Below are 24,457 nucleotides of genomic sequence, written 5' to 3'. Positions count from 1 at the left end.
GGAAGACCCGAGGAGAGCCCCAGGGGTCGGGCCTTCTCCCTGGCCACTGGCCAACGGCCCCCTCCGAGCCCTCAAGGGGCCCAAAGCAGGCCCGGGGCACAGGCTGTCACCCTGAGCCACTCCCGGGCAGGCCGGGGTCTTGTAGGTGAGCACAAAGTCACGCCTAGAGCTGGGGGCGAAGTCTGCCTGCACAGTAGGTGCAGGACTAGGCCTGGGGGGCTCCCCTGGGGGAGGGGGCTCCAGCTCTGCCCTGCTCCGTCCCGCAGGGTGGTCTCTAGCAAGTACCTAACTTCTCCGAGCCTGGATTCCCACTCAGAGACAAAACAGGCCTCATTCAACAGCAGTTTCTGGAGTTCCAGCCCATGCCTGAGAGGGCGGGACCTTCCCTGTCCTAGGAGGTGACAGCGGGATCCCCAGGCAGAGGTCCGAGGCGCCCCAGGGCAGAGAGGTGCCGCTGGTGTCGAGAGAAGGGGCCTAATGAGCCGTCCCCAGAAGGGGACCCGGGCCAGCCCAGCGCAAGCTGTAGCACGAGGGCAGACCCTCTGCCCCGCCGGCCCGCCTGCCTGTCCCCTAGACCCCCCTCCGCCTGCTCTGAATTCGTGGAGAGAGAAAATGGCAGATTTGTTTTCTTCCCAATAACGTCCTTACTTGACAAAATTAAAAGCTGGCAGGCCTGGGTTGATCCCCTGACTTCTCTTTCGGAGGGTTCCGACTCAGTCGTGAAGCCCTCGCAGCCGCCCCACCCTGCACTGGGACCGGAGAGGGGGTGTAGGGTCGGGCCGGACCACAGACCAGACGGACTGCTGAGCATCACAGCCGAGGGGAGTCCCTCTACGAGAGGCGGCACGCCCAGGAGAGGGCCCGCCTTCCCTGGCACACAGCCGAAGCGGGCGTCTCAGAGGGGCCATGGTCCTGGGGCACCACAGAGTGCGGGACGGCAGCAGGGCGGCCTGCGGCCCCCCACAGGTGAGACGGGACCCTCACACTCGGAGATGGGGGTGGGGGCCACGTGAGAGCACCTACGGGCAGGGCAGGGTCCTGGGGAACAGCCTGACGGCAGGGATGGAGAATTAACCCACCGCACACGCTGCGGCGTGGCCCCCACGTACTAGGGGCCGTGAAGAGGCACGTCAGGAGCCCTGAACCCACAGAACAGGGGCACCGGGGGGGTCAAGAAGGAAAGGGGCTCTGCGAGGAAGTGACACCTCTCTGAGACTGAAGCCTGAGGAGGAGCAGAGGGAGCGGTACATGCAAAGGCCCTGGGGTTGGGGTAGGGAGCTGGGCAGGTGTGTCTGGTGCCGTCTGGGCCACTGTGAGCCAGGGACAGAACGGAGGGAGCCAGGCCCGGGTGACCTCAGGGCCTGCCTGGATGACCTCAGGGCAGGCCACAGGGCTGCGGTCCCACCCTGACCGCACACGGGAGACACAGATGAAGTCTGGACCTCACGCTGCCCGCAAACCTGGGGCAGACACAGAACCCCTGAAACCCGGCTGGACGATGGGCCAGAGACAACACGAAGCTTGAAGGTGACCATAAAGTCCTGGGCTTTGAGCCAAACAACCAAAACCTCACCCACCCGACTGGGGACATTACAGAGGGGGTCTCCCTCCCAGGAGCGCGCCCGGGGCCACGGTCCCCAGAGCAGGGCGGGTGTGCACTCACCGAGCTGGGGTTCAGCCCCACATTTGCCTCCACGTACGTCTCGGTCTTGGGTTCGACGGCCAGCTCGGCCTCCAGGATCTTCTCCACCGGCATGTCCTCGTTGGCGCTGCTCGTGGACTCCACCTCGTTCTCAGCCCGGTCCTTGCCGCGCTGCCGTTCCTCCTGCACAGCTGAGGCACGGGGAGGCTGCCAGTCAGCCCGCAGCTCCCGCGGCAGCCCCTCCGCCGCCAGGGCCCGAGCGGCGCGCCCACAAGCTGGCCGGGGCCGGGGAGAAGGATGCTGCTCAGAGCCGGCCAGACTACGGCCCCCTTCTCTGCCCCAAGCCTGGCCTCCTGGAGGCTGTGTGCTCTGAGGATAGAACACGCTGCCTCTCGTTAATTCATCCACCTACTGGTCACACCAGGACCCGCCCAGGGCCAGGGCAGATGGGACCCAGCTCTCAGGAAACTGACAGTTCAACAGGGATCCCAACGTGCAGTGAGAAGGGCTTTGATGGGCTATGGACTGAGGCAAAGCCAGGAAGGCTTCCCGGAAAAAGTGACAATGAAATTGAAGGAACAGGAAAAATAGGGAGAGCACTTCAGGCAGGAGAGGTAGCGTGTGTCAAGGCCTAGAACCAGAGCAGAAATGCTGCTGATGAAAGGGCCTCTCACGTCAGCTAGAGAGCAGGACAAGGAGTGCAACGGTGGGGGGCGTGGCCGAGAACAGGGTCCAATGTGCCCCAGGAAAAGGATGGGGTGAGATGCAGATCTCTGATGGTCCCTTTCTGCTGCGGGGAGGAGAGGGGCTGGGGGAGAGCGCAAGCTGGGTCAAACCCAGGCTTGAGACGGGACAGCCTGGGCCGGCCGGGTGGGTGCGGGGCTCCAGCACGAGGGTAGAGACTGAGCAGATGCTGCAGTCGGGGCAGCCTAGTTTCTGGGAACCCAGGGAGAGAAGCTGATGGGAGGAGGCGGAGACGGAACGGTTCATTCCAACACGTCCCCGCAGAGACCCACGTGGGAGGAAGGCCGAAGGGACCAGGCACCCCACGGCTGGGCATTCACAGACCCTCGACTTCGCAGCCCATGCAGCTCAAGCGGCCCTTTCCCAAGAGGGGCCGAGACCTCCCTGAGGTCACCCAGCAGGCCCAAGGCGACGCTGAACCAGAGCCAGGCTGTGGACCCCACCCAGAGCCCCGCAAAGACCCAAGAAGGCTCCCGGGGGCTTCTGCAGCGCCCTCTGCTGACCCTCACAGCCCCCCTTCCTCTGCTGGGGACACCAGGGGCCCTGGACCCGGGGAAAGGAGGCCTGGGTGGGGTGGGAGAGGCTGCCCACACAGCACCAGCACGGGGGAGTCCCTGGGCGTACTGGGCCTGTGCCTCCCCAGGGACACGCCAGATGCCACTAAGCGAGGGCCACAGCACCGGGACGGGGCCCACCACCGCTGCCGGCCGCCCTCCCTTGGTCCTGCTCTGCTGAGCCAGAGCAGATGTCCAGACGTCCCCCGACACTCCCAGGGCACCCACGGCCTCCTCAGGACCAGCTCCGCAGCCCCCACCCCACACAAGGCTTCCTGGGGTCCCTGAAGACCCCAAGGCAGAGCAGGAGCTTGTGCGAGGCGACTTCCCGAGGGCAGCAGTGAAACCTCTGTCACACACTCCCAGCCCCACAGAGGAGAAGGCCCTGCACGCAGCCCCCAGCATGGAGCCTTCCGGAAGCCGGGAGGGTGCGGCCCCCTCGGGGGACTTCCCACGTGCCATCACCCCTCTGGGCCTCAGTCGAGGCTTACCTTCCCCTGCAGGAAGTCTGGACCGGGCAAAACACAGTGCCCTGTTACCGCAGACGCCGCTGTCAGGGGACTGCCCCCCGCGTACCCCCAGACCCACCTGCCCTGCCCAGCTCCGGGGCCCGAGCTCGGGGCTGCCTCACCCCGGGCCCTCTCACCCTTGGCCTCAGGTGGGTCTTGCAAACGCAGGGGACCAGCAGGAGTGAGGAGGGGGTCCGTGGCTCTGGTGCCCGCCCTGCCCGGCCACGGTTCTCAGCGGCCACTTCCTCCTCAGGGCACAGCTCTAGGGGCTCTGCCGGCCCACCCCCACTCTGTCCTCCAAGACTGGGGGTGTGAGGGCTCCCCTCTCCTGCTCCCTGGGGGTCCCCTGGGCCCGTGCGATTCTTGGAACATCACCCACAGCTCTGCAACAGTCCGCATAGACCCCTCTCCAACACGCCGGCCCCGCCAACGATCGTTCAGACCCTCTCCGGGCCGCAGGGCTCCCTGAGGGCCGGCCCTGCATCCTTCCCGCATCCACAAATGGCTATTTGCGGATGGCCCCTGCCAGGGGCTGCGCTCTCCAAGACGCAAACGCTGACTCGAGTGAGAGATTTTCCATCCGTGTGGCGAGACTCGGGACCGGGGGCCGACCCACGCTTCAGATCCGCCAGCTGGGCCCCAGAGCCAGGCGGGAGGCCTCGCGTCAGAGTTTTTGCAAGCCTGGTGCTTCTGGAAAGTCTGACAGCTGGTGGGGCTGGGTGGGGAGCTCAAGCTGGCTGGCCTGGCTCTGGCCTCTTCCGACACAGCGGATGCTGGGCTGGAGCAGGGCACCACCTCGTGTCACCGTCTGCTACGGGGGACAGGGTCACAGACCAGAAGAGTGGACCCGGTGGGCGGCAGCCACACAGGCTGATCTGGACCAGCATCCGGAGTGATGGGGACCCAGAACCCTGGCAGGCCAGTGTCCCTGAGACCTTGAGGGTGGGGGTCCCCAGGGTCTGTCCTCTGAACGGAATCCTAAATCCTCAGAGCTGGGACACAGCTGAGAGGCACGTTTTAGCAGGTGGGGAAACAGGCCCAGAGCACCAAAGGGGTGCGGCTGAGCTCTCAGGAGACCAGGCGGCTTCAAGCTACAGGCTCTGGGATCAGAGCCTGCCCCAGCTGCTGTGTGGTCCCGGGTGAGTCCCTAGCCTCTCTGTGCCCCAGCTTCCCCAGCCACAGGGTGACAAGGACAGCACCGGCCTCCAGGCTGGATCCGCAGGAGGCACCCTCAGGACGCTCGCGGCTTCGTCCCCGCACACGGCCCCCGGGATGCAGCCCAGTTAAGGGGCTCTCCTCCCCTTCCAGACGGGGCAGGGTGGCAGGTGGGGGTCCCTCAGCACTTGCCTCCTGCGTGGGGGCATCCGGAATTAATTAGCGAGCGCTCTGTGAAGCACTCTGAAGCCATGAAGGGCCGGGCCGCTCTGAGCAGCGTCGTTACAAATATTATTGTTTTATTTAAACGGGGGGGGGGCGCGGGGGGGAGGGGCTGGGGATTCATGCTCTGCCAGCTCGACCACCTCTCAGACGTAGCTGTGTTTGACTTAAGTCCACGGGCGCCGGGAAGCCTCGGGTGGGAGGCGTCGGCCAAGACAGGGCCTCGTTATCCTCCCAGCCCTGAGCCACGGGCAGAGGGGCCGGCACGGGGAGGGGACGCTGCCGGGAGGGCAGAGGAGGCCGGGCCCCCACGTCAAGGATCCCCAGGAAAGCCCGTAGGGCCGACCCTCCCCCAGCAGCCAAGCACGCGCCTGGGAGGGGCACTGAACGCGCAACATAAGCGGAGTCCCCGGCGTCAGGAGACAGCTGGTGCCGGACGGCCAGGGGAGCAGCAGCCCACAGCCAGGGCGGGACCCCCTCCCCCGACCTGCACAGCGCCCACGGCCGCCCTCCGGCTCCTGGAAGCCGGGAGGTGGGAGGGGTGCCTGGGCGGGGTGGGGGTGGGGGTGGGGGTGGGGGTGGGGGGACCACAGGACTGCCGCTTCCTTTGCTTTGGCACCGCCAGCGGCTGGGCCCTTCCTCCATCCCCTGTGTGGTCCCCGGGGCAGGCAGGGCTGGACGTCTCCAAGGGCTCTGGCCCGGCTGCCTCTTCTCAAGGCCGGAGGGGCATGTCCCTGCCAGAGGTCACAGGGCGAGTTATGTCCCTCGAGCTCGGAGGACACATCCCTCCTTCCCTCAGGGGGCTCAACCCAGGACAAGAGGCCTGCACACAGAATGATCACGTGCAACATACACGGGCACGCACACGGGTTCACACACTTGCACACACGCTGCGGCCCCCACTCTCTGACCGCGCCACCTGCCAGGCGCGGGGCTGGCACCCGCCACGTTCCCCCCAACAGGCCCTTCGGGGAGCCTGCCAACACCCCCACGCACCACGAGGAAACTGAGGCTCGGAGAGGCAAGGCCACGCGCCCCACAGGGACAGGGAGGCGCGGGAACCAGCGGGGGCCTCTCCGCAGCCGCTGCGGGGCCGTGCCTGCCTGTGCACACACATCAGGCGCTGCCGTTTCCACACCCCAGTCCCTCGGGGGCAGGGGATGGGGCGCAGGAAGGAAACGGGGAGAGGCCTTCCTCAGAGAGGAAGAAGGAAGCAGAGGCGGGGCAGCGGGGTGACCCTCCAGGCTGCTGCTGTCAGGTCTCCCCCCTCAGACGGGAGCACCGGCAGGCCCCCGAGTCCTGCAGCTGCACGCTCAGCAGACAGGCCCGGGCTCAGCCTGGGGAGGGCTGGCCCGCGGGGCACCTCGCACTTGGGCCCCACCAACCCCGGAATGCTGCGGAATGAGCCCCCGGGGGCTGCGTGTGTGCGCACGCCCCTGCCGTTGCCCGACACGAGACGCCGTGGGCCTGCCGCGTCCCTCGTTACCAGCACGGGGGGCAGGGTGCCCGTCGGCCCTCCCTGCGGTCGGCCAGTCCAGGGGCCAGCCCAAGCCTGTGCCCCACCTGCCCCAGGGGTGTAATCACAAGCCTCTCCCAGGGGTCGTGCGGCACCGAGGCCCGTCGGCATGGCCGCCCGTGTGGGGCTGGCACCTAGGAGGGCTCAGGCCAGCCCTGGGGGCGGACAAGCCACATCCTGCGTGCTCCCGGCCAAGGCTGGGGTGGCACTCCGGGCCCCCGTCCCGCTGGGCCCCACTATGCCCCAATTCATGCTGCCACCAGCCCTGCCACAGCCAGGGAGCCCTCCTGGCGGGGGTCGCCCCAGGACAGCAGAGAGAAAGGAGGCTGTCTCAGAACTGAGCCCCCTGCAGGGCCGGGGCCACCGGTCACTCCTCCCGAGAGCGAGAGGCAGTGGGCCAGGCCCCGCAGGTGACAGGAAGCACGACGGGCGCTGCCACCCACGCCAGGACAGAGCCTCCTCCCGGGGCCCCAGGGCTTGCGGGCCGCACGGCGGCGGTGATTTTACGTTGTGCTGGGAGCACCAGAGGGCGGTGTAGCAGGGTCTTGACCGCCTGCTTGTGACTTATAAATCCAGCAGGATGCAAGGGGGTGGGGGTGGGGGTCCTGATGGGATCAGGTATTTATCTAATGGCCCATAAATCAGGTCTCGAGGGCCGCACTGCCTCGGGATCGTGCCCAGCGCTCCAGATTTATGCACCACATGGAGAGACGGGCAGCGCGGCTCCGGCCCAGGCAGTCGGGAGCAGCCCAGCCCCGCCAGTGTGGCCCTGAGACCTCCGCGAGCGCCCCTCCCCACTGCACCCCGTCTCTCTACCCGGGAGGTATGGGAACAGTGTCACAGCACCACGGCTGAGAGTGTGTGTGACAAGGACAGGGTCCCCAAAGAGGCTCCGCACACAGCAGGCGCTCCTAACAGCCCCCGATGAGCACAGGGCAGGGGTCAGACCCGGTGCCTCCCCAGCCCCGAGCCTGCAGCTCCACTGGGACAGGAGAGGGGTGTCATCCACTCTCCCCCAGGTCTTGGGGGAACAGGCAGCTGGGGTCTGCCCAAGGCTCATAGGTGGACAGGTTGAGGGGGCCTTAGGAGGGGGTCAGCGCTTACGGGAAAGCCCTGGGGACCCGTGGACGGTCACTCTCTGGGGCCCCACAGCGCGCCACATCCACGGAGTTTCTCGGCCTCGGCATGCGCTGCCCCCACCAGCTGGGCACGGGTCTGCCAAACACCCTTCCACTCTTCTGGTGTCAGCTGGACATCTGCCCACCCAAGCCTTGCCTGATGCCCACGGCTGGGCCAGGGGCCTACTCTGGGCTCCCACAGTCCCCTGGGCTTCCCCCAAGGCAGCACTGATCACACCTGGGGGGGCCCTGCCTGGCTGTCTGACGGTCACTTTGAATGGATGGATGCCCATGGCTCGCTGCTGTGTGCCCAGCGCCCGACGTGGTACCAGGCACCAGGGGTGGCAAGCTCAGAAAGCAAGTGATCTCACTCTATGTTGTGGTGCCCACAAGGGAGCCCTGAGCCGCACGCTGCATGTCAGGGCCCCACCTCCCCTCAGCACACTGGCACCTGGCCCTCTGGCCAGGCTCCGCATCTGGATGCAGACGGATCTGCTGCCCAGCACACCCTTGCCGCCTGCCCGAGTTTCCATCCTTCAGGAACCACGCTGCACTCACCACCTCCAGGAAGTCCACCCTGACTACAAAGGGTAGCCAGAGGAACCGGGGCTGGGCACAGGCCTCCCCCAGCCAGGCACGTGCTTCCTCTGCCCTCTTGCTGGTCTAAAGGAATAAGATCTGCACTGGAAGCCAGAGGCCCAGGCTCCAGCCCGACATGTGATCTTGGACAAGCCCTGGACCCTCTGGGCCTCAGCTTCTCCACCCACACAAAGAAGGGTGGGCCAAGGTCTCTATGGAACACGTATCCTGCTCAGGAAGGCCTGGAGCCCAGGCCGGCCCCTCGCTCACACTGAAGCCCGGGAGGTACCCCGTCCCTCACCAGCGGCTACCACCGAGCCCCCATCACATCCCTGCACTGCACAGGCAGCCTCGCGGCCTCAAGGAGCAAATCCTGCAGGACCACACGGCCCGGCTGAGGTTTTGGTTTCTCAGCAAGAACAAGTGGGGCTGAAGAGATAAACAAATCAAAGGAGATGAAAACTGCAGTCCCCACGAGAGGACAGTCCTCGGTGGTGAGACGCCAGCCCGAGACCCCCGACAGGAGCCGGTGGGAAGGAGGTGGAAAAACACAAGCCACGCGTGGACCACGGGGACAGCCGCAGCGGAGAAGGGACCCCGGACAGCACTTCCTAAACCCAAGAGGCCTCAGGCACGAGACACTCAAGCAGGGACGCAGACCAAAACTGAGAGAAGTCACCCAGAATACAAGAGCCACCAAACCTGCGCTGGGGAAACCGAGGCCCACGGACGGCAAGGGGCTACGAGGAGCCACCCTGGGCTCAGGCCCAGGTCTGGCTGGACAGGTTGACCATTTCAGCGACCTCAGGGGAGCGGCCTTTCGTGCTACACGCCCCCACCTGCCCCTAATAAATGTCACAACCCAAGGCTGAGAGACCCGCAGCCCGAGTCCCTCTACTGGGAGGACCTGGGGTCGCAAGGCACCCCGGCCAGGTCCGTAGGAGGAAGCACAGCCCAGGACAAGCTGGTGTCCAGCAGGCTGGGGACCGTCCCCTACTGAGCAGCGGGACCAAGGCTCCCGGACCCGCATGCACGCTTTCCCGGGCTCGTTCATGCAGCGCCCGCATCCCCCACCCGCAGCCTGGCTCTCGCTGAGCTTCTGCCTCTGCCTCTCCCAGAGCCCAGGCGCTCGGCCGGGCCCACTAGGACCTTGAAGAGGCTCTGATCCATGTCTGTCCCCAGCGGGGCTGGGAGCCGCCAGCAGGCAGGACCGAGAGCGTGTCCTCCGTCATCCCAGAGCCTAGCACACCGCAGGTACTCAGGAAAGCGCCGCTAAGTGAGCTCACAGCCCCTGGAGATGAGCAGCCGCCGCCTCTGGAGGGAGTGAGCACCCCGTCATCAGAGGTATGCAAGGAGCTCCGCGAGACGGCCAAGTCCAGAGCCACACCCTGTGCCCCGAGAAGGGAGAGGGCCGGCCCCGCCTACCTTCGCGCTTCATGCCCATGGCCAGGCACTTCTGGTAGCGGCAGTACTGGCACCGGTTCCGCTGCCGCTTGTCAATCAGGCAGTCCTTGTTGTCCCGGCAGGTGTAGGTCAGGTCCTTGCGCACCGTCCGCTTGAAGAAGCCCTTGCAGCCCTCGCAGCTGTACACCCCATAGTGCTTGCCTGCAGGTGGGGCGGCCGTGAGCACCCTGCGGCCAACCGCCGAAGGGGCTCGTCCCACTGGGGTAAGGGAGCCCCGAAGACCTGGACCCCGGGGGTCCTCGCCGTCTCCGCGTCGGAGCTGGCGGCCCGAGGAGGTCGGCCATCCTGCCCCCGGGGCTGGCGGGCTCGGGAGTGGGACGTGAAGGGCCCTTCACCCGGGCACAGCCCTGCTGCCCTCAGCATCACCACCACACAGCTGCCTCGCCTCTGGAAGCCTCAAGGCCACCCTGCCGCTCACCATCGGTCCCAGGTGAGCAGCTCGGAGCTCCGAGCAGCCCCTTGTTGGCCGGGGGCCCTGCCGTCCCACCGTGCCCTCGGCGGCTTACCTGAGGAGCGGTCCCCGCAGATAGCACAGATGTGCTTGGTGAAGGACGCCATGTTCCCTGAGGGGTGGGCCGGGACTTTGAGGACACCGTTGAGGCCCAGCGGGGGCTTGATGTCCTCGCTGCTGCTGACGGGGTTCATGGGCGAGTTGAGCTGCGGGAGGGGAAGCCGGGGTCAGCCCTAGCAGGCTGCTGCTGGGCACCTGCTGCTGGGCCAGGACCGTGCTGCCGCACACCCCCTTTACTGAGAGAGAAGCTGAGGCTCCGAGAGGGGCCTTGCCCACCCCAAGCCACGTGGAGCGGCAGGGCCCAGCCCCGCTGAGCACCGGCGGATGCCTGGCACCACTTACTCAGCCAGGCCGGAGGGGGCCGTCCTGCCCTCAGGGCCCGACCCTCCGGCAGGACCCCAGGCTCGAGGGAGGACCCGCAAGGCCCCTGCTCACACCCTCTGCCCCTCGCCCACCTAAATAAGAACTGCCTGCCATTCCTGGGCGCTCCCCCGACAGGACAGCGAGAGTGCTGGGACCCTCTGGTGAGGCAGGCGCTTTGGGGACTCCCAACCCATAGATGGGCACTGAAGCCTGGTCCCAGCAAGGAGGGAGGAGAGCCAGGGTCCACGAGCAGGCCACGCTGCCCCGGCCTCGGCGGGCAGGGTAGGGGTCTTGGATCCTGTGACCCAAGGAGAGAGGGAGGAGACGGCATCCCTTACACACACACACGCCCCCCCTCCATCCCTCCCGCCATCCTGACACTGCTCCAGGAAGAAGCGTGGGAAACTCACCAGTCACCCTGGCAACAGCGGCCGCAGCTGCAGTGACACAGCAGTTTTGGTTCCGCTGCGCCCACCCCGGCTCTCCCATCAGCACCAAGGGCCCCGAGGTGCTTCCCACCGCATCCTGCGCGCCAGCCGGTCCCCACAGGCGCCAGGACGCCAGATGGGCGGCCCCCCAGCACCCCGACTTCTGCAAACCCCTGACAAAGGCGGAAGTCGGGTCCTACGATGTCTCTGGATGGACAGCAGCTGCCACACTGCCCCCTGGTAGCCCCAGGCTGGGCCCCTCCTGCACAAGGGAACCTCACCCTCTTCCTTCCCCGTGGCCCCCAACCCCCTAATCCCATCCCCCTTTCTCATGGGACGGGAAGAGCCGGGTGCTCAAAGCACAAACCATCCCAAAGGCTGTTTCACACCGGCCCCAGCGCCTGCAGGGATTCTTCCAGCCCTGGACAGGTCTGGATTCTTCTGCTCAGGTGGGCTGTGGCTCTGTCAGGTCACTTAACCCCACGGGACTCAGGGGGGCTGCAAGGAGGCCGGGAGGCCAGCCCCGGCCACCTGGGGCTGTCAAGATGCAGGAGGTGGGGCTAGAGGGCGTCCAGAGGACCCCACTGCACCCAAGAACGCGCAGCCCACACCTCCGGCCGCCCCCGCAGGACCTGCAGGCTTCAGGAGCATCTCCCAGATGAGCCTCAACTAAGCAGGGGCGCCGACTGTTTGCTAAGGGCCACTGTGCATGGGATTTGTCACGTGGAAAGCCCCTAGTGAGCAGGGAGAGCTGCCCGCCCCTTTCCAGAGTGGACACAGAGGCTCAGGGAGGTCAGGGGACCAGCAGAGAGCCCATGGGTGCTAAGTGGCCGAGCAGGTGTGAGCTCAGGACCCTGGGAGCCACAAGCGCTGAGGGACTCATTCCCTGCACACTGCAGAAGGGACAACCGGGGCCCCAGGGGACGGGCCAGCCCAGAGTCGCTCGGTGATCCCATCCACCAGACCATCCACCGAGCATCCAGCCAGGCGCCTGAGGCCCCGAGGAACACGCCCTGCCCAGCCTGCAGAGCTCGCCCACGGTGGTAGGGGGAACGGCCACAGCTTATCGCGGGATTCTGCCTCCTCTATTCCCTGTGTGACTGTAGGGAAATTATCTAATCGCCCAGGGCCTGACGCTCCTCGCGTAAAAACGGGAGAAAACCTGAGTGCCTCCATCCCAGGGCTGCCATTGGGATAACGGAGGGATTCACGGGCAGCGCCGACAGCAGAGCTCATGAAGCCAGCCTGGGGCGCAGCAGCCTCTGCGTTAGTACTCGGGCTTCCGGGGGCCGCCGCTAGGCCAGCTGGGCCGCGGACAATGGAAGGCGGCGTCCCAGGCAGAGGGGCCCCCCCCACCCCCGGAGCAGACGTCTGGAGGTGGGGAAACCAAAGGACTGTTGGGAAAAGGGCAGGAAATCTGTGCGGCCGGGAGTGGAGCGTCAGCAGCGGGGGCCAGGGGCAGGTCTTGAGGGGCCACTGAGCGTGGGGGAGCAGCGGGCGCGGGCTGGAGGCTGGCACAAGGCCTCTCTCGGGCTGCGGGAGCCCGGCCATGACTCCACACGGCTCTGGATCCGCTAGGCAGTACCGAGGAGAGGGCGTTTCTTCTTTCTGTGGTTGCCCAAAGCATGCCGGGTGGGTAGGGGCCACCTGTCCTCTGTCCCAGGCCCCCACGTGCAGGCCCTCGGGACTGGCGCCTGTCCTAAGGAAACAGGCAGGCCCCGCAGCACCAGGGAAGCGGCTGCAGGCAGGATAAGTGTCATGGCCAAGCTGGCTCCCAGGCCACACGCTGAGGGCATCCCTGGCCCTCCCGGGCTCAGGCTTCCTTCCCGTGGGCACAGCAGTCAGCCCAGAGGCTCTGGAGAGCCCTAGGAGACCCTGCACGTGTGTGAAGATGTAGGCTGGTTGTAGCCCCATCCTCACCCCAGGCCTGGGGCCTCCACTTCCCTTCTCTGCCTCAACTGGTGGGTCCTGGCACGGCCGCCATGGCAAGGCTGAGGGGGACCGGGGTCGCTTTTCTCCCTCCCTAGCCCCAAGCTGGTGGGCCTTGGACTGGTTCACAGCCCCGAGGACAGAGCGCGGGGTGTCTTGTTCTGCCAGGCACGCACACCCACCCACCGTGGGCTCAAAGCCCCCCACTTATGGGGGATGGCTCCCCTCCTGCACTCCGTCCCGTGTCCTAGGAGACCCGGGGCACCCACAGCCCCTTCTGGAGGCCAAAGACTCCCTGGCGTGCCCAGGATGGGGGTCCCATCCCATTTCCCCTTTCATATCCTTGGAACGTATTTCAGTTCCCGCGGAGCCTACAGGACTTACTGAAATAACCGCCCGGCTCCATCAGGGCCCCCCAGGTCTCCTCGCCGCCCCTCTCTTCCACGCCCACCGTGCCCCTCCTTCCCGGCCCATGCTGGTAAGGCCCATCACCCACGGTCAGGACGGGGTGGCAGGCCCTTGGCCCCGCCGGCCTCCGTCTGCCTATCGAGGCAGGTGGCAAACCCTATGAAGCACACGTGGCCTGCTGGACGCCCCATCCCAGAGGCCTCCCAGCCGTGGTGCCCACAGCGAGGACAGGCAGGGACCATGCAGGTCCTGCTCCAGGGAGGCTCGCCAGGCTGGTGAGGCCAGGAGACTGAGGTGCCCGCACGTGCCAGGCCCTGCGGGCAGGCTCCGGGATATGGTGGGGAATGCCCCCTGGGCCCTGGGCTGATGGAGCCCCCGAACCAGGGGAGAAAGGCGGGGCAACTTGGCAACAGTACCTGAGGTCCGGCCCGGCCCTGCCCAGACCCACCCCCCGCACCGTTTCCATTTCCCTGCAGGGCGGGGTCGAGGAGGAGGCCCTCCCTGACAACAGCAGAAGTCAGAAAGCCTCACTGGTTCCGGCCCTATGACTTTGCGGTTGTGGTTTTGAGGCAGGGGGTGGGGGCATGTCCCCCTCGAGCTCCACTCACACTTCCATGAATCTGGGGAACGCCAAGTTTCCAAGACAAACTGCTGAAGCCTAGAAGCTGAACTCAGAGCCCAGGGAAGGAGTTATGGGGGCAGAGGTGGAGGCAGGGGTCGGGGGGACTGAGGCGTCCGCAGGAACGGTGGCCAGAGGCCGAGCACGGGGCTCAGACCACGGCGCTCAGACCACGGCTAAGCAAACTGCGGCCTGATCGACCTACGGAGGAACAGGAGGACGGCTGACCAGAAGGGCAGCCGTGAACGTCTGGGACACACGGGGTTTGCTCCCCACCCTCACCCCCTCCTAAGCCCCACTCCTGCCCTCATCCCCTCATCAGCCTCAAGGGACCTGCAGCCCCTAGCTCACAAGCAACCTGCGTTCAACAAGCACCCACCGCGTGCCAGGAACCTGGCTGTGTGCAGAGAACAACAGAGAACAGGACGGACGTGGCCCCAAACCGCCACTTGCCAGCACCGCCCACCCTTGCCCCCAGACAGACTACCGGTGCCAGGGGGCACCAGGCTCCCCCAAGGTTTGGGGGGCATCACTGCCACCCTCAGGCCCTGCCCCTGCACAGCCCTTGCTCCAGACTCCACACCCAGGCTCCTGCCGTACGCATGCCCGCAGGGGCGTGCAGGGCAGGCACAGGGCCTGGGAGCCAGCAGGTGCCGCCTCTGTCCTGGTTCCCAGGGGACAGGGTGCAGGCCCAGCCCTCGTGTGCCCTCCTGCTGAGAAACATTGTCAGGGTGTGGCGGCCATATGCTCACAAGAGCACGGCCAGGCCCAGGAAGACAGCCACGACCCCCGTGCCAACACCTCCGGCCTTCTGCCTGCTTCTGGAAGGCCAGGTGACATGAGGGGCCACCCGAGGTCCAAGTTCCTCTGCACCTGTCCTCCAGGCACAAAGGGGCTGAGGAGGTGGCCCTGGAAGAGCCAGCAAGATGCTCCACTAAGACCAGCTCTGGACAGGCCCAGCTGATGGAGGGGAGAGGGCTGTCCTGCAGGTGGCGTGGCTCCATGGGCAGCAGGGAGCCCACGGGACACGCTGACACAACTAGCTGTGCAGCTCTGGGCCGTGGAGCCTGCGCCTGAGTCCCTCTCTGGCCGCTGTCCTGCAACCCCGAGGAAACAGCTCCCAGAGCTTCCCCCACAGGGCCCTCCTCTAAGGGGGCCTCCCTCTACGGGGATGACAGCTGGACCCAGACTTGAACGACGCTCAGAGCAAAGGGGGCCCCACCAATGTCCAAAAGGACAGTTTGAGCCCCAGAAAGAGGGAAGACCCCTGGGATTCAGCAGATCTCCCAGGCATCCAGTGAGAAATCCACCAGGAAACCCCCAGAGCCACGAGAGGAGATGCCCAGCAGGGGTCCTGGGCGCTCAGGACAGATCTGCAGGGGTTCAGACGAGAAGCGCCCAGGGGAGGGTGGACCAGGCCTCGGGGGTCCCCACCCCAAGAACTGGCTGAGTCAGGCCCGCCAGGTGCCCGCAGCTTCCTGATCTGGACCCAATCCCGAAAGCCAGGCTGTTCAGAGGAGCATCCGGGCAAACATGACGACAGAGACCACCAAGCCCGGCAGATGAGCTGAAGCCACGGTGGGACTCAGGCCTGGCACCCCTGAGGAGGCAGCGTCTGCCCGAGCCTGGGGGTCGGGGCAGGGAGCACCGAGACACCCCATGTGAGGAAGGGTCCGGGCCTGGGCACAAGAAGGGCAGGCCAGGGGACAAAGGGGCTCCAAGGAGGCGGCTTCAGCCTGAGGACCCAGGAGTCCCCACCCTACAGAGCTCCGAGTCCTAGGGGCAGGTTCCCCCCCGCACTGGAGGGGGCCTCGCCGGGACAGAGGGCCGGCGAGGAAGCGTGGTTGCTGACCCCCGAGGGCCACGGGCGCAGGAGTCGGCCAGACCTGAGCTCAAGCCCAGGCAAAGGCTGCCTCTCGGACACGGTTTCCAGAGATGAAAGGTAGAAGTGACAGCACCTGCCTCCCAGGGTCCACAGGACTGTGCAGGTAGAGCCAGGCCCCGCCCCTCTGGTCCAGGCCCCGCCCCTCTGGTCCAGGCCCCGCCCCTGCACTTACCTGGGGGCTGCCGGTGCCGAAGCCCAGGGTGGGTGTGGTGGGCACGGACATGGAGTGGGGGCCCATGGGGGAGCTGATGACCGAGAAGGGTGGGCCCATGCCGTTGATGGGGGAGCTCAGGGTGCTGATGGGCGAGTGCAGCTGTCCCGGGGAGCCGAGCGAAGAGCCGATGCCGGGCCCCAGGGAGGGGTGCAGCGAGGGGGCAGCCATGGAGCCGCGCCCCGTGGGGGAGTTGAGGGAAGAGGAGTTCACCTGGGTGGAGAAGTCTGCAAGACAAGAAGACACAGGAGGCTAGTCAGGAATCCACACCGCCTGGCCCGCCACCCCTGCGGCCACAGCGACCACACCAGGCCGTGGAAGGGCAAGGGACCCCCACTGCAACCCTACGGCTCCCCAGAAACACGAGGCCAGGCCAGGCATGCCCAGAGCTCCCCTCCAAGGCACCAGCCCCACCTGGCCCAACTTTAAGGTTCAGGCTGGGCCCCAGGCAGATGCAGGAAAAGCAGGCTGACAGCTGCTCTCAGATGCCTATCTGGGCAGGGAGGCCAGATGGCTGCCCCTGGAACCTTCAGCACCCCAGGCCTGTCCACCTGGAATGCCTGGTGGCCAGGAGTTGCCAGCCCCTCTGCCCATCTACTCAGGGGGTCAAGGTGAAAGTCTGGGGATAATAAAAATAATGAAGGCTGACATTTTCGGAACACCCACTATGTAGCAGAAACAGTGCATGTCCTCAGCGGAGATGAACACACGGAGTTAGGAGGTACACGGCGGTCCTATTATCCCATTTTACAGATGGGGAATTGAGGCCCTGTGTTCTTACAGCTGCCCATGGCAGGGCGGGTCCAGCACACAGCCTGGGCCTGCTCAGGTACCCCAGCAGCGGTGGCCAAGACAACAGGCCCTCCGGCCCCTCTACCTCATGGGACCCCAAAGAATACAGCTTCCTGTGTGCCCAGGCCTGGTGGCATGTAGCCTGGGGCAGGGGAGCTTCTAGGCAGGCCTGGTGGAGGGGGCCCAGGTGTGCACCAAGCCTGCAGACGGGCAACCCACAGAGGCTGCAGCAGTGAGGGGCCGGGACCCCCCACACACCAACCTTTCAGGCCAGGGATTTCAAAGCCCCACCAGGCACTAATTGGGCCTCCCCTCCCTACCCTGAGGGCTCAACAAGAAGCTTCCCCAGGAAGGAGGCTCTCAGGGGGTGAATCCACTGTCCTGGGGCCTGAGCAGACCGTGGGGAACTCAGAGAGGCCCAAACAAGGGAGCATGAGTCAGAGCTGCAGGCCACAGCTAGTCCAGTCCGGCCTCTGGCAGGGTGTCCTGAGCAAGCCACGCCCCCTCGGTGGGCCTCAGCCTTCCCATCTGCAAAATGGTCTCTTGGGCCCTTCCCTCCAGGTCTGCAGTGATCACACATGCTTCTGAGAAGTCGAGCGGGCCACAGGTGTGATCGGGTGGCCCCCGTCCACGTATCCCCAGGTCGGGGGACATGCCCTGCTTGCACCACCCAATAGCCGCAGGAGGACTTCGCTTGCCTGAACCTTGGAGCGGCCGTGCCCTGAGCGTTCCCTGAGCACCAGGCTTGGAGCAGGAAGAAGCCTTATTTGTTTGTGCATCGCTCCGGAGTCCTCTCACCCACTTTGGTCACCGGTGCAAACTGAGTCTCAGGGACAGGCTGCAGGACACCACTACCAACAGTCAGGGCCGGATAGACCCGACTCCGGCCAGAGCCGAGCTTCCTCCAGGGCCTTGTCAACTTGTCCATGGAGGTGCTGGGCGGTGGCCAGCCCGTGGGGTGGGGTGGTCACCGCAGGAACATGGGAGGCTCTGCCAACCCTGGGGACCCCCTTCTCTGGGAGCACTTACCCATTTCCACCCTGTAGCCCCCAGCCTGCTGGGCACCTCCTCCCTTGCTTGGCCCCTGAGGGAGGAGGGGCACGGGAAGGGGGCCTGGAATTCCCAGCCAGGGAGTGGGGGCCTGCCTGCCACTGCACCAGCAAAAGAGCCTCATCTGATCCGTCTGAAACTGTCGCCATTCACAGAACTGGGAATAAACCATTTCACTGAACTTTAAAAGAGCTAAAAATTCCAGAACCAAATGGCGGCACCTATTGGCAGAGATGGGTACTGCAAGCCAGCCCTATTAGTCATTAAGCTCCCTGCACCCACAAGGTCTGGCTGCACATCCTTGACCTCACTGAATGCTTGCGACCCTGTCCACCCACCTGTGGCAGACAAGGAAACGGGCACAGGGAAGGTGCAAAAGTTAACCCAGGCACACGCCCCAAAACCTGCAGCTGCCCCTAGGCCGAGCAGGCACTGTTCTTTCTTCCAGGCCCCTGGGACAACTGGAATGCCCATTTCACCTGGCCCTTGACCACCATGAGGAACCCTGAGCCAGCTGGCCCCGTCCAAGCCCACTCTGCAGGATGCAGGCTAGCGCTGGCCCCTCCCCTTCACTCAGTCCCGAGAAGCACGCCTCCGACTTCAGGCGGGGAGGGCAAGGAAAGCAAGACGGACATTACAACGTCCGTGTTGCAGACACCTCCACCAGAGAGCACAGGGGGCAACTGCTGGGGCTCTCGATCGGACAGGGGTCCCAACCCCAGCAGTGCGTCCAGAAGCCTGAGGGCCTGGCCACCCTAGGGGAGCAGCCCACTTTTCTCCCCAGCCTCAAGGAACGAGATGGGGGTCTGGGGCCAAGAGGGAGATAGCTTCCTCACCTCCACCCGCTGCCCGGAAGTCTTGGGGGGACTGGGGGTCTCTGAATTGGAGGAGAGGACGGGGTGGGGGCCTTCTCGGGGGCTGCTCTCCTTAAGGGGCAGAGTGCAGCCGGGAGCGCCAGGGGGCCCAGCGCCTGTCAGGGCCTCTGCTGCGGGCTGGCCACACCTGCGGGGTGGGGGCAGCCGGGCTTCCCGTTCACACAGCTGCAGAAGAGGCTCCCCAGGTCCACGCTGGGCCTATGGGGCCTGAGCTGCTTGCTTATTTGTTTGTTTGCTGCTCCCTGGCAGGAAGGGGTGGGAGAGGCAAGAGAAAGCTTTGGCCGGAAGGAAGGAGGGAGGGAAGTGGCTCCTTAGACTGATAGCTACCAGGCTGCACCCCAAAGCTTCTGCAGCCCCTCAAGTCTGGGAACCGTGAGGAGGGCAACAATGAGATGGAGGGAAACTGGGCAAGACAGGAGGAGCCGGGTACAAGGGCGTGGGGGGCCTCCAGTAAAAAGGGGGAGGCCAGGGGAAGGGGCACCAGCCTCCAGCCTCTGCGTGTGGCCCGTCTCCCAAATGCAAAGGTCGGGGCCTGGTTCCTGAGCCCAGCCCCCATCCTCTGCACCCCAGGGTCACGTGTGCAGCAACTGCTCCAAACCAGGGACTATGAGCCCCTGGGAGGGGCCACCCCTGCCAAGACCCACCTCAGTGACCCCCGCTGCCCCCAGGCCCCCACTCTGGGCCCTTCCTGTTGACACAGAACATCCACAGCAGACACTTTCCCGGAGCCTGGGTGACAATGGGCAGGGGGTATTTTCTGGAGTCTTCTGGAGTCTGGCCAGGAAGGGAACGTTAGGAGGAAAAGGGAAAAATGCCTCAACAGCCCCTGCTCGCAGAGAGGCCCCGCCCTGCCCTCCACGTGCACGCAGGCTCTGCCTTTTCCGGGCCACTATCTGTCCCCACCCACTGATAAACAGTAGATGTGATAAGGCGCCATTCTTGAAGTCATACTTTGGACTCGCAGGGGACTTGTCACCAGCGGTCACCACTGGCTTATCTGATCCTGGGCTGCAGGACACCAGGCTCAGGCCCAGACCCCACCCTGGGAGCTGCTGACACCCAGCTCTCCCCACCCAAGGGGGCGCACGGGGCCTCGGAGGGAGGGGCAAAACCCAACTGCCAACTCTCTCCACCCCCCCAAGAACCCGGGCCTCGCCAGACCTGAACCCAGCACGTCACACTGCTTTACACCCTCCGTGCCCGTGGGGACCAGCAGCAGATCCGTGAGACTCAGGACTCCAGGGAAGGAGGCCACGGCCCGGGAGCTCCCAGGGACCTCCAAAAAGAGACAGGCCCCCGTCCAGGCCGGGGGACATCCCGGCAGCCCCAACACAGGCAAAGGGACTTCAAAGAGCTGCCAGATGCAGTTCAGGAAGCCTGCGTGGAGGAGGTGATGGACGATCTCTGCCTTGGCACAAAAAGCGTTTCAGGCCATAAAACTGACTCTAAAATACAAATACCTGGAGGCCAGATAGGGAAGCCACGGAGCAGAGGTGGAATGCCCTGGAATGCTCAGCGCCCAGAGCAGGAGAACAGTAACCCCCTGGGCCCCCAGAGTATATAGGCGTGAAAAGTTACATTTAGTAAAGTTAAAATAAAGAATGTTCTTGGGCTTCCCTGGTGGCGCAGTGGTTGGGAGTCCACCTGCCGATGCAGGGGACGTGGGTTCGTGCCCCGGTCCGGGAAGATCCCACATGCCCCGGAGCAGCTGGGCCCGTGAGCCATGGCCGCTGAGCCTGAGCGTCTGGAGCCTGTGCTCCGCAACGGGAGAGGCCACAACAGTGAGAGGCCCGCGTACCGCAAAAAAATAAATAAATAAAAATAAAAATAAAAAAATAATGTTCTCATGGTAACTGACAAGGGCACAGGCTGCTCCTCGAGGTAGTGAGTTCCCCGTCGCAGCTGTATGCAAGCAGAAACTACAGCCACTCCTCAGGAGTGGCCAACCAGGTGGGCCCTGAGGTCCCTCTGAGAGAGGGAAGAGACATTCCCCACTCCCCCACCCCGCGCCAACAGTCCTGAACTGCACGGGCTCCCTCCAGAATGCCCACCAGGACCCTCCTGCCCCCCCCGCCCCGGAACCCCCAGCAGGAAGCCGGGGAACCCCCACCAACTCTCTTCTGGTCTCTGCCAGGCGGTCTGCGAAGGCGGGGGAGGTGGCAGGAAGTACCAACCCCACTGAGGCGGCCCGGCTGGTGCGGGGGGAGCCCCTGGACCTCCAGCCCCTCTTCGGGAGCCAGGGAACCCTCGACTCTCGGAAAGGGGAGCTCAGGGCTCCTCTGCGGCCCTTCTGAACCTACGGGGCCGATCAGGGCAGGGTCCGGGCGGGCCGCCGACTGGGGTCGAGGGCCCAGCCAAGCAGGAAGCCCAGCGGAGGGAGGGGAGGGACAGGCAGTCCAACCGAAGGAGCACGGGAAGGAGTCCTGTGGGGCTGGAGCGAGCGGGGACTTCAGAGGGGGCCGTGCAGCACAGCATGGAGCGGGGAGAGGGGCACAAAGGGGTGAGGGGAGCCCGGAGGGCGCCAGCACCCGACCCTGACGAGAAGGAGCACAAGCATCCGCTCCCCCCGCCCCGAACCAAAACCCCACCACAGGGGGCTGGCGGGCCCTCAGGAGCTTCCTGGGACGCCCGCCTCCAGACCCCACCTTCCGGAAGGACTGCTTCCCCTGCCGCCCAGGGGAGGGAGAAGTGGCAGCCCGGTGGGGACTGTGGTGGGACCGTGGCGCGTCGGGGTTTGGGGGAAGCTCAGGGTGGTTGGTGCAGGGGAGGGGTGGGGCAGGAGGCGTCCACAGGCTCCACGGGGTGAGGGGCCTTCAGGAACTGGGGCGGCAGGGGGTGGGGGACAGACGTGCCCCCGACATGGGTGTGCCGGCCCTGGTGGGGAAAGGCCCGCCACTGAGGTTCCCCTTCTGTAAAATGGGTACGCCGACAGCAGAGACCGCTGTGACAACCCACAGGAGTGGGCCCCACGAGCCCCGCAGGGTAGGGTTCCAGCGCAGGCCATGTGCCTGCGGAGGGTGGACCTACCACCTCCAACCCCAGGGGGCGTGGCCAGCTCACTGCCTCGGGCCCAGTGTCGGTTTACAGCTCAGGTGGCCTGGCCTGAAATTTCAGCTCCTCTGGGGTCACCCTGCCCTTTCCCCAACGAATGCCCCCAGCCCGGACAGAGGTCAGCTCAGCCCTTACACGTGATCAGGAGAAACTCCCGCCTGCCTCCGGCGCTCCCCCAAGAGCCCAGGACCTCAGAACAGGGTCGGATAGGGAGCCCACCAGGCAGGTAGCCTCAGGGGCCCCTACGGAGAGGCCCCCAACTGGCCAGAAGGGACCCAGGCCCAGCAATCCGTCGGCCTGCAGGGACCGGAACTCAGGTCCCAGCTCTACAGCAGAGCCCAGGGTGGCCCAGACCTCCCCAGACCCCAGAGGAGAGAGGAGGAAGGCGGCAGAGTGAACCAAGACATGCATCTCCTTCACCCCGCCCCCCACTGCTCACAGACGCCCACGGGTCACCCGACAGGGGCTCCACCACCATCGTCACCATCACCATCATCATCACCATCACCACCTGAGGGACCCCCTTGCACAGACAAAAGGCTGAAGCCCTAAGAGGCGGATGGTGACACTGAGTGGCTTTTGCCACAAGTGACAAAGGGACGATGTTTCGGGTTCTGATGGCTGTCCTCAGCCATCCAGGGCTGGTGAGGGGCGGGAGGAGGGACGGGCAGTGGTAGCAGCCGCCTTCACCCAGCACACCCGTACAGCCTGGGGGCACCGTGACTAGGCAGTGGGGAGCACAGCCGGGAAGAAGGGGGGGCCAGGAGGGGCTCCATGTGACCGGCCAGCCAGTGCCTGGGCCTGAAAGGTCCGGGAGAGAGCTGAGGGGTAATGGTGCCAACGCACTGGGGCGCTAGGGCCAGGGTCTTGGCAGGAGGCTGCCCCCCATGCCCACCCTCCAGAAGCTCACGGTCCAAGAGGGCTTATGGCCACAGCCCTCACACCAGGCCCAGCTCGACAGTCAACCAACGTGTTTCCACCACTTTCCCCCGGTTCCTGCGGTGGGCGCTACCACCACCCACCGGGCCAGTGGCACTTGGACAGATGTCCGAGGGGGGCGCTACCTGGTGGTACCCTAGGCGCTGAGCTGCACCTGGGGGAAGCACTGCTCCAACCACCACGGTACAGAGGACGGATGCGAGTCCCAGAGCCGCATCCACTACCTAACTCTCCGCAGCTTACGGAAACACACTTGGGGAGAGGGGCTTGGGGGGTGCAGGGAACACCCTGGCCGGACTCCCAGGAGGTTGGGGCCGGACTCCTCAGGCCCAGCTCCCTGGCTGCGTCACGCCCCTCTTCGCCAGGCCACGCCACGTGCACCCGGTGCTACAGAAGAAGCCGCTCACAGCTTCAGGGTAACGGGGACCAGGGCCTGCTGCTGGGACACCTCCCTCCTGGCTCCATCCTGCACCCTACACAAACGCCCTGAAGGCTGGCTCAGGAAATGTCAACTCCCCACCTTCCCCGCCCTCTTCCCCGTGACTGTAGGGCCTCCTGGACCTTGGGGCACGGCCGGTTTTTCAGGAGAAGCCAGGTGGCCACAGGCAGAGCCAGTCCCTGGCAGTCCTGTCCCCAGAGGCCTTGGGAAGGTCGGGGGTTGGGGGGTGTTCACGGTCAGGACTGGCAATGACTGAGCTGTGCCAACGTGACTCGGAGACCCAACCCAGCGCCGGGCTCCCACTCGGGTGCTGTTTCTCCATCCATCCAGCAGGGTGACCACCCCAGGGTGCAGGCCACAGAGCCACCACCTGGGACCCCGAAACATGAGGCCGGTCCTTTTAGGAGAACTCCAAGGCATCTGACTTTACGGAGAGGTTCCCCCACTCTCCCCGCCCCAGAGACGGCTGGGGGACAACAAGGATTCACTAGCCTCACTGACTGGACCACCCACCCATCCCAGGGTCCCAGACGTGAGAAAGGCCGGCCCAGCCGGCACCAAGGAAGGAGTCAGGAGAACACGGCTGGAAGGCAGTGCCCGGCTCAGCCCCATCCAGCAACACTCCCTCCAGCTGGTTCCAGAAAGGAGCCCCCACCATAGGAGGGCTGCCGGGTGGAGGCAGCACAGGGCCACCCGCCCAGAAAGATGCCAACGGACAGAGAGAGAGTCCCCAGAGCTGGTTTCCAGCCGCGTGGCCGGAGGCCCTCGGCAGGCCAGCCTGCACCCCTGCGGGGCCGTCCCCTCCCCCAGGCATGGCAGGCAGACGACCCCGATCTACTGCCGGGCCACTGGGCCATGCCTCCTGCTCAGTGGCCTAACGCGGGCTATCCGGGGGGAGAGGCTGGGGAGGGCCGGCGGCCGAACCCCCAGGCCTGCTGGAATCCCCAGGGGGGAGGCACAGGCACAGAAAAGGGGGAGGGACAAGAGGGACGGGGCCACAGAGCAGCCGGGGAGCCAGCTGCAAGTGAACCTGCGCGTGATATCGCTAGCACCGTGGTCTCTGCAAAATGGGGATCCCCCAAGGCACGGCCTGCTGGTGGCCCCATGGCTTGGGAAGACCCCCCAACCCACCCCCCCGCCCTGACCCCGCAATGAGATCAGAGCCTCCAGAACACAGAGCTCCTGTGTGGCTGCCCCGAGCCAGCGTTGATCACAGGGGCTCCGAAAAGCCTGGGGACGTGGGCATGGCTCCGTCCCACCTGCAGAGGAGGAAGGGGCTCAGGCAGGGAGGGGCACTCCCCAAGCCAGAGCCGGAGTCAGCGGCCGGGGACCAGGACACAGCTCTCCACCCTGATGCACCCAACCCACTTCACTCTCACACAGAGCCCCCGCAGCCAGCCAGGGTGGCCGGCAGAGCTCCAGGCCGGACCCGGGGCCAGCAGGCACGCCCACCG

General features: G+C 65.6%; 1 protein-coding gene across 3 annotated transcripts in view; it reads right to left on the bottom strand.

Annotated features, from left to right (window-relative positions):
• The window catches only part of RXRA (retinoid X receptor alpha), a 98,507-nt gene that overhangs the window by 12,495 nt on the left and 61,555 nt on the right, over window positions 1-24,457 (bottom strand). For 2 of the 3 annotated variants that reach the window (XM_060100897.1, XM_060100896.1), the window contains 4 exons: window positions 15,819-16,084; window positions 10,010-10,160; window positions 9,465-9,644; window positions 1,664-1,833 (listed from right to left, as the gene is read on the bottom strand). In XM_060100897.1, coding sequence (XP_059956880.1) covers window positions 1,664-1,833; window positions 9,465-9,644; window positions 10,010-10,160; window positions 15,819-16,084 — 767 coding nt within the window. Of the gene's footprint in view, window positions 1-1,663; window positions 1,918-9,464; window positions 9,645-10,009; window positions 10,161-15,818; window positions 16,085-24,457 lie in introns of all 3 variants that reach the window. The other variant, XM_060100895.1, reaches the window with a different exon arrangement.

This window comes from Mesoplodon densirostris, chromosome 6, assembly GCF_025265405.1.
Source record: "Mesoplodon densirostris isolate mMesDen1 chromosome 6, mMesDen1 primary haplotype, whole genome shotgun sequence".
Lineage (NCBI taxonomy): Eukaryota > Metazoa > Chordata > Mammalia > Artiodactyla > Ziphiidae > Mesoplodon > Mesoplodon densirostris.
Note: the sequence above shows the minus strand (reverse complement) of the source record. Positions and strands in the feature narration are given on the sequence as shown.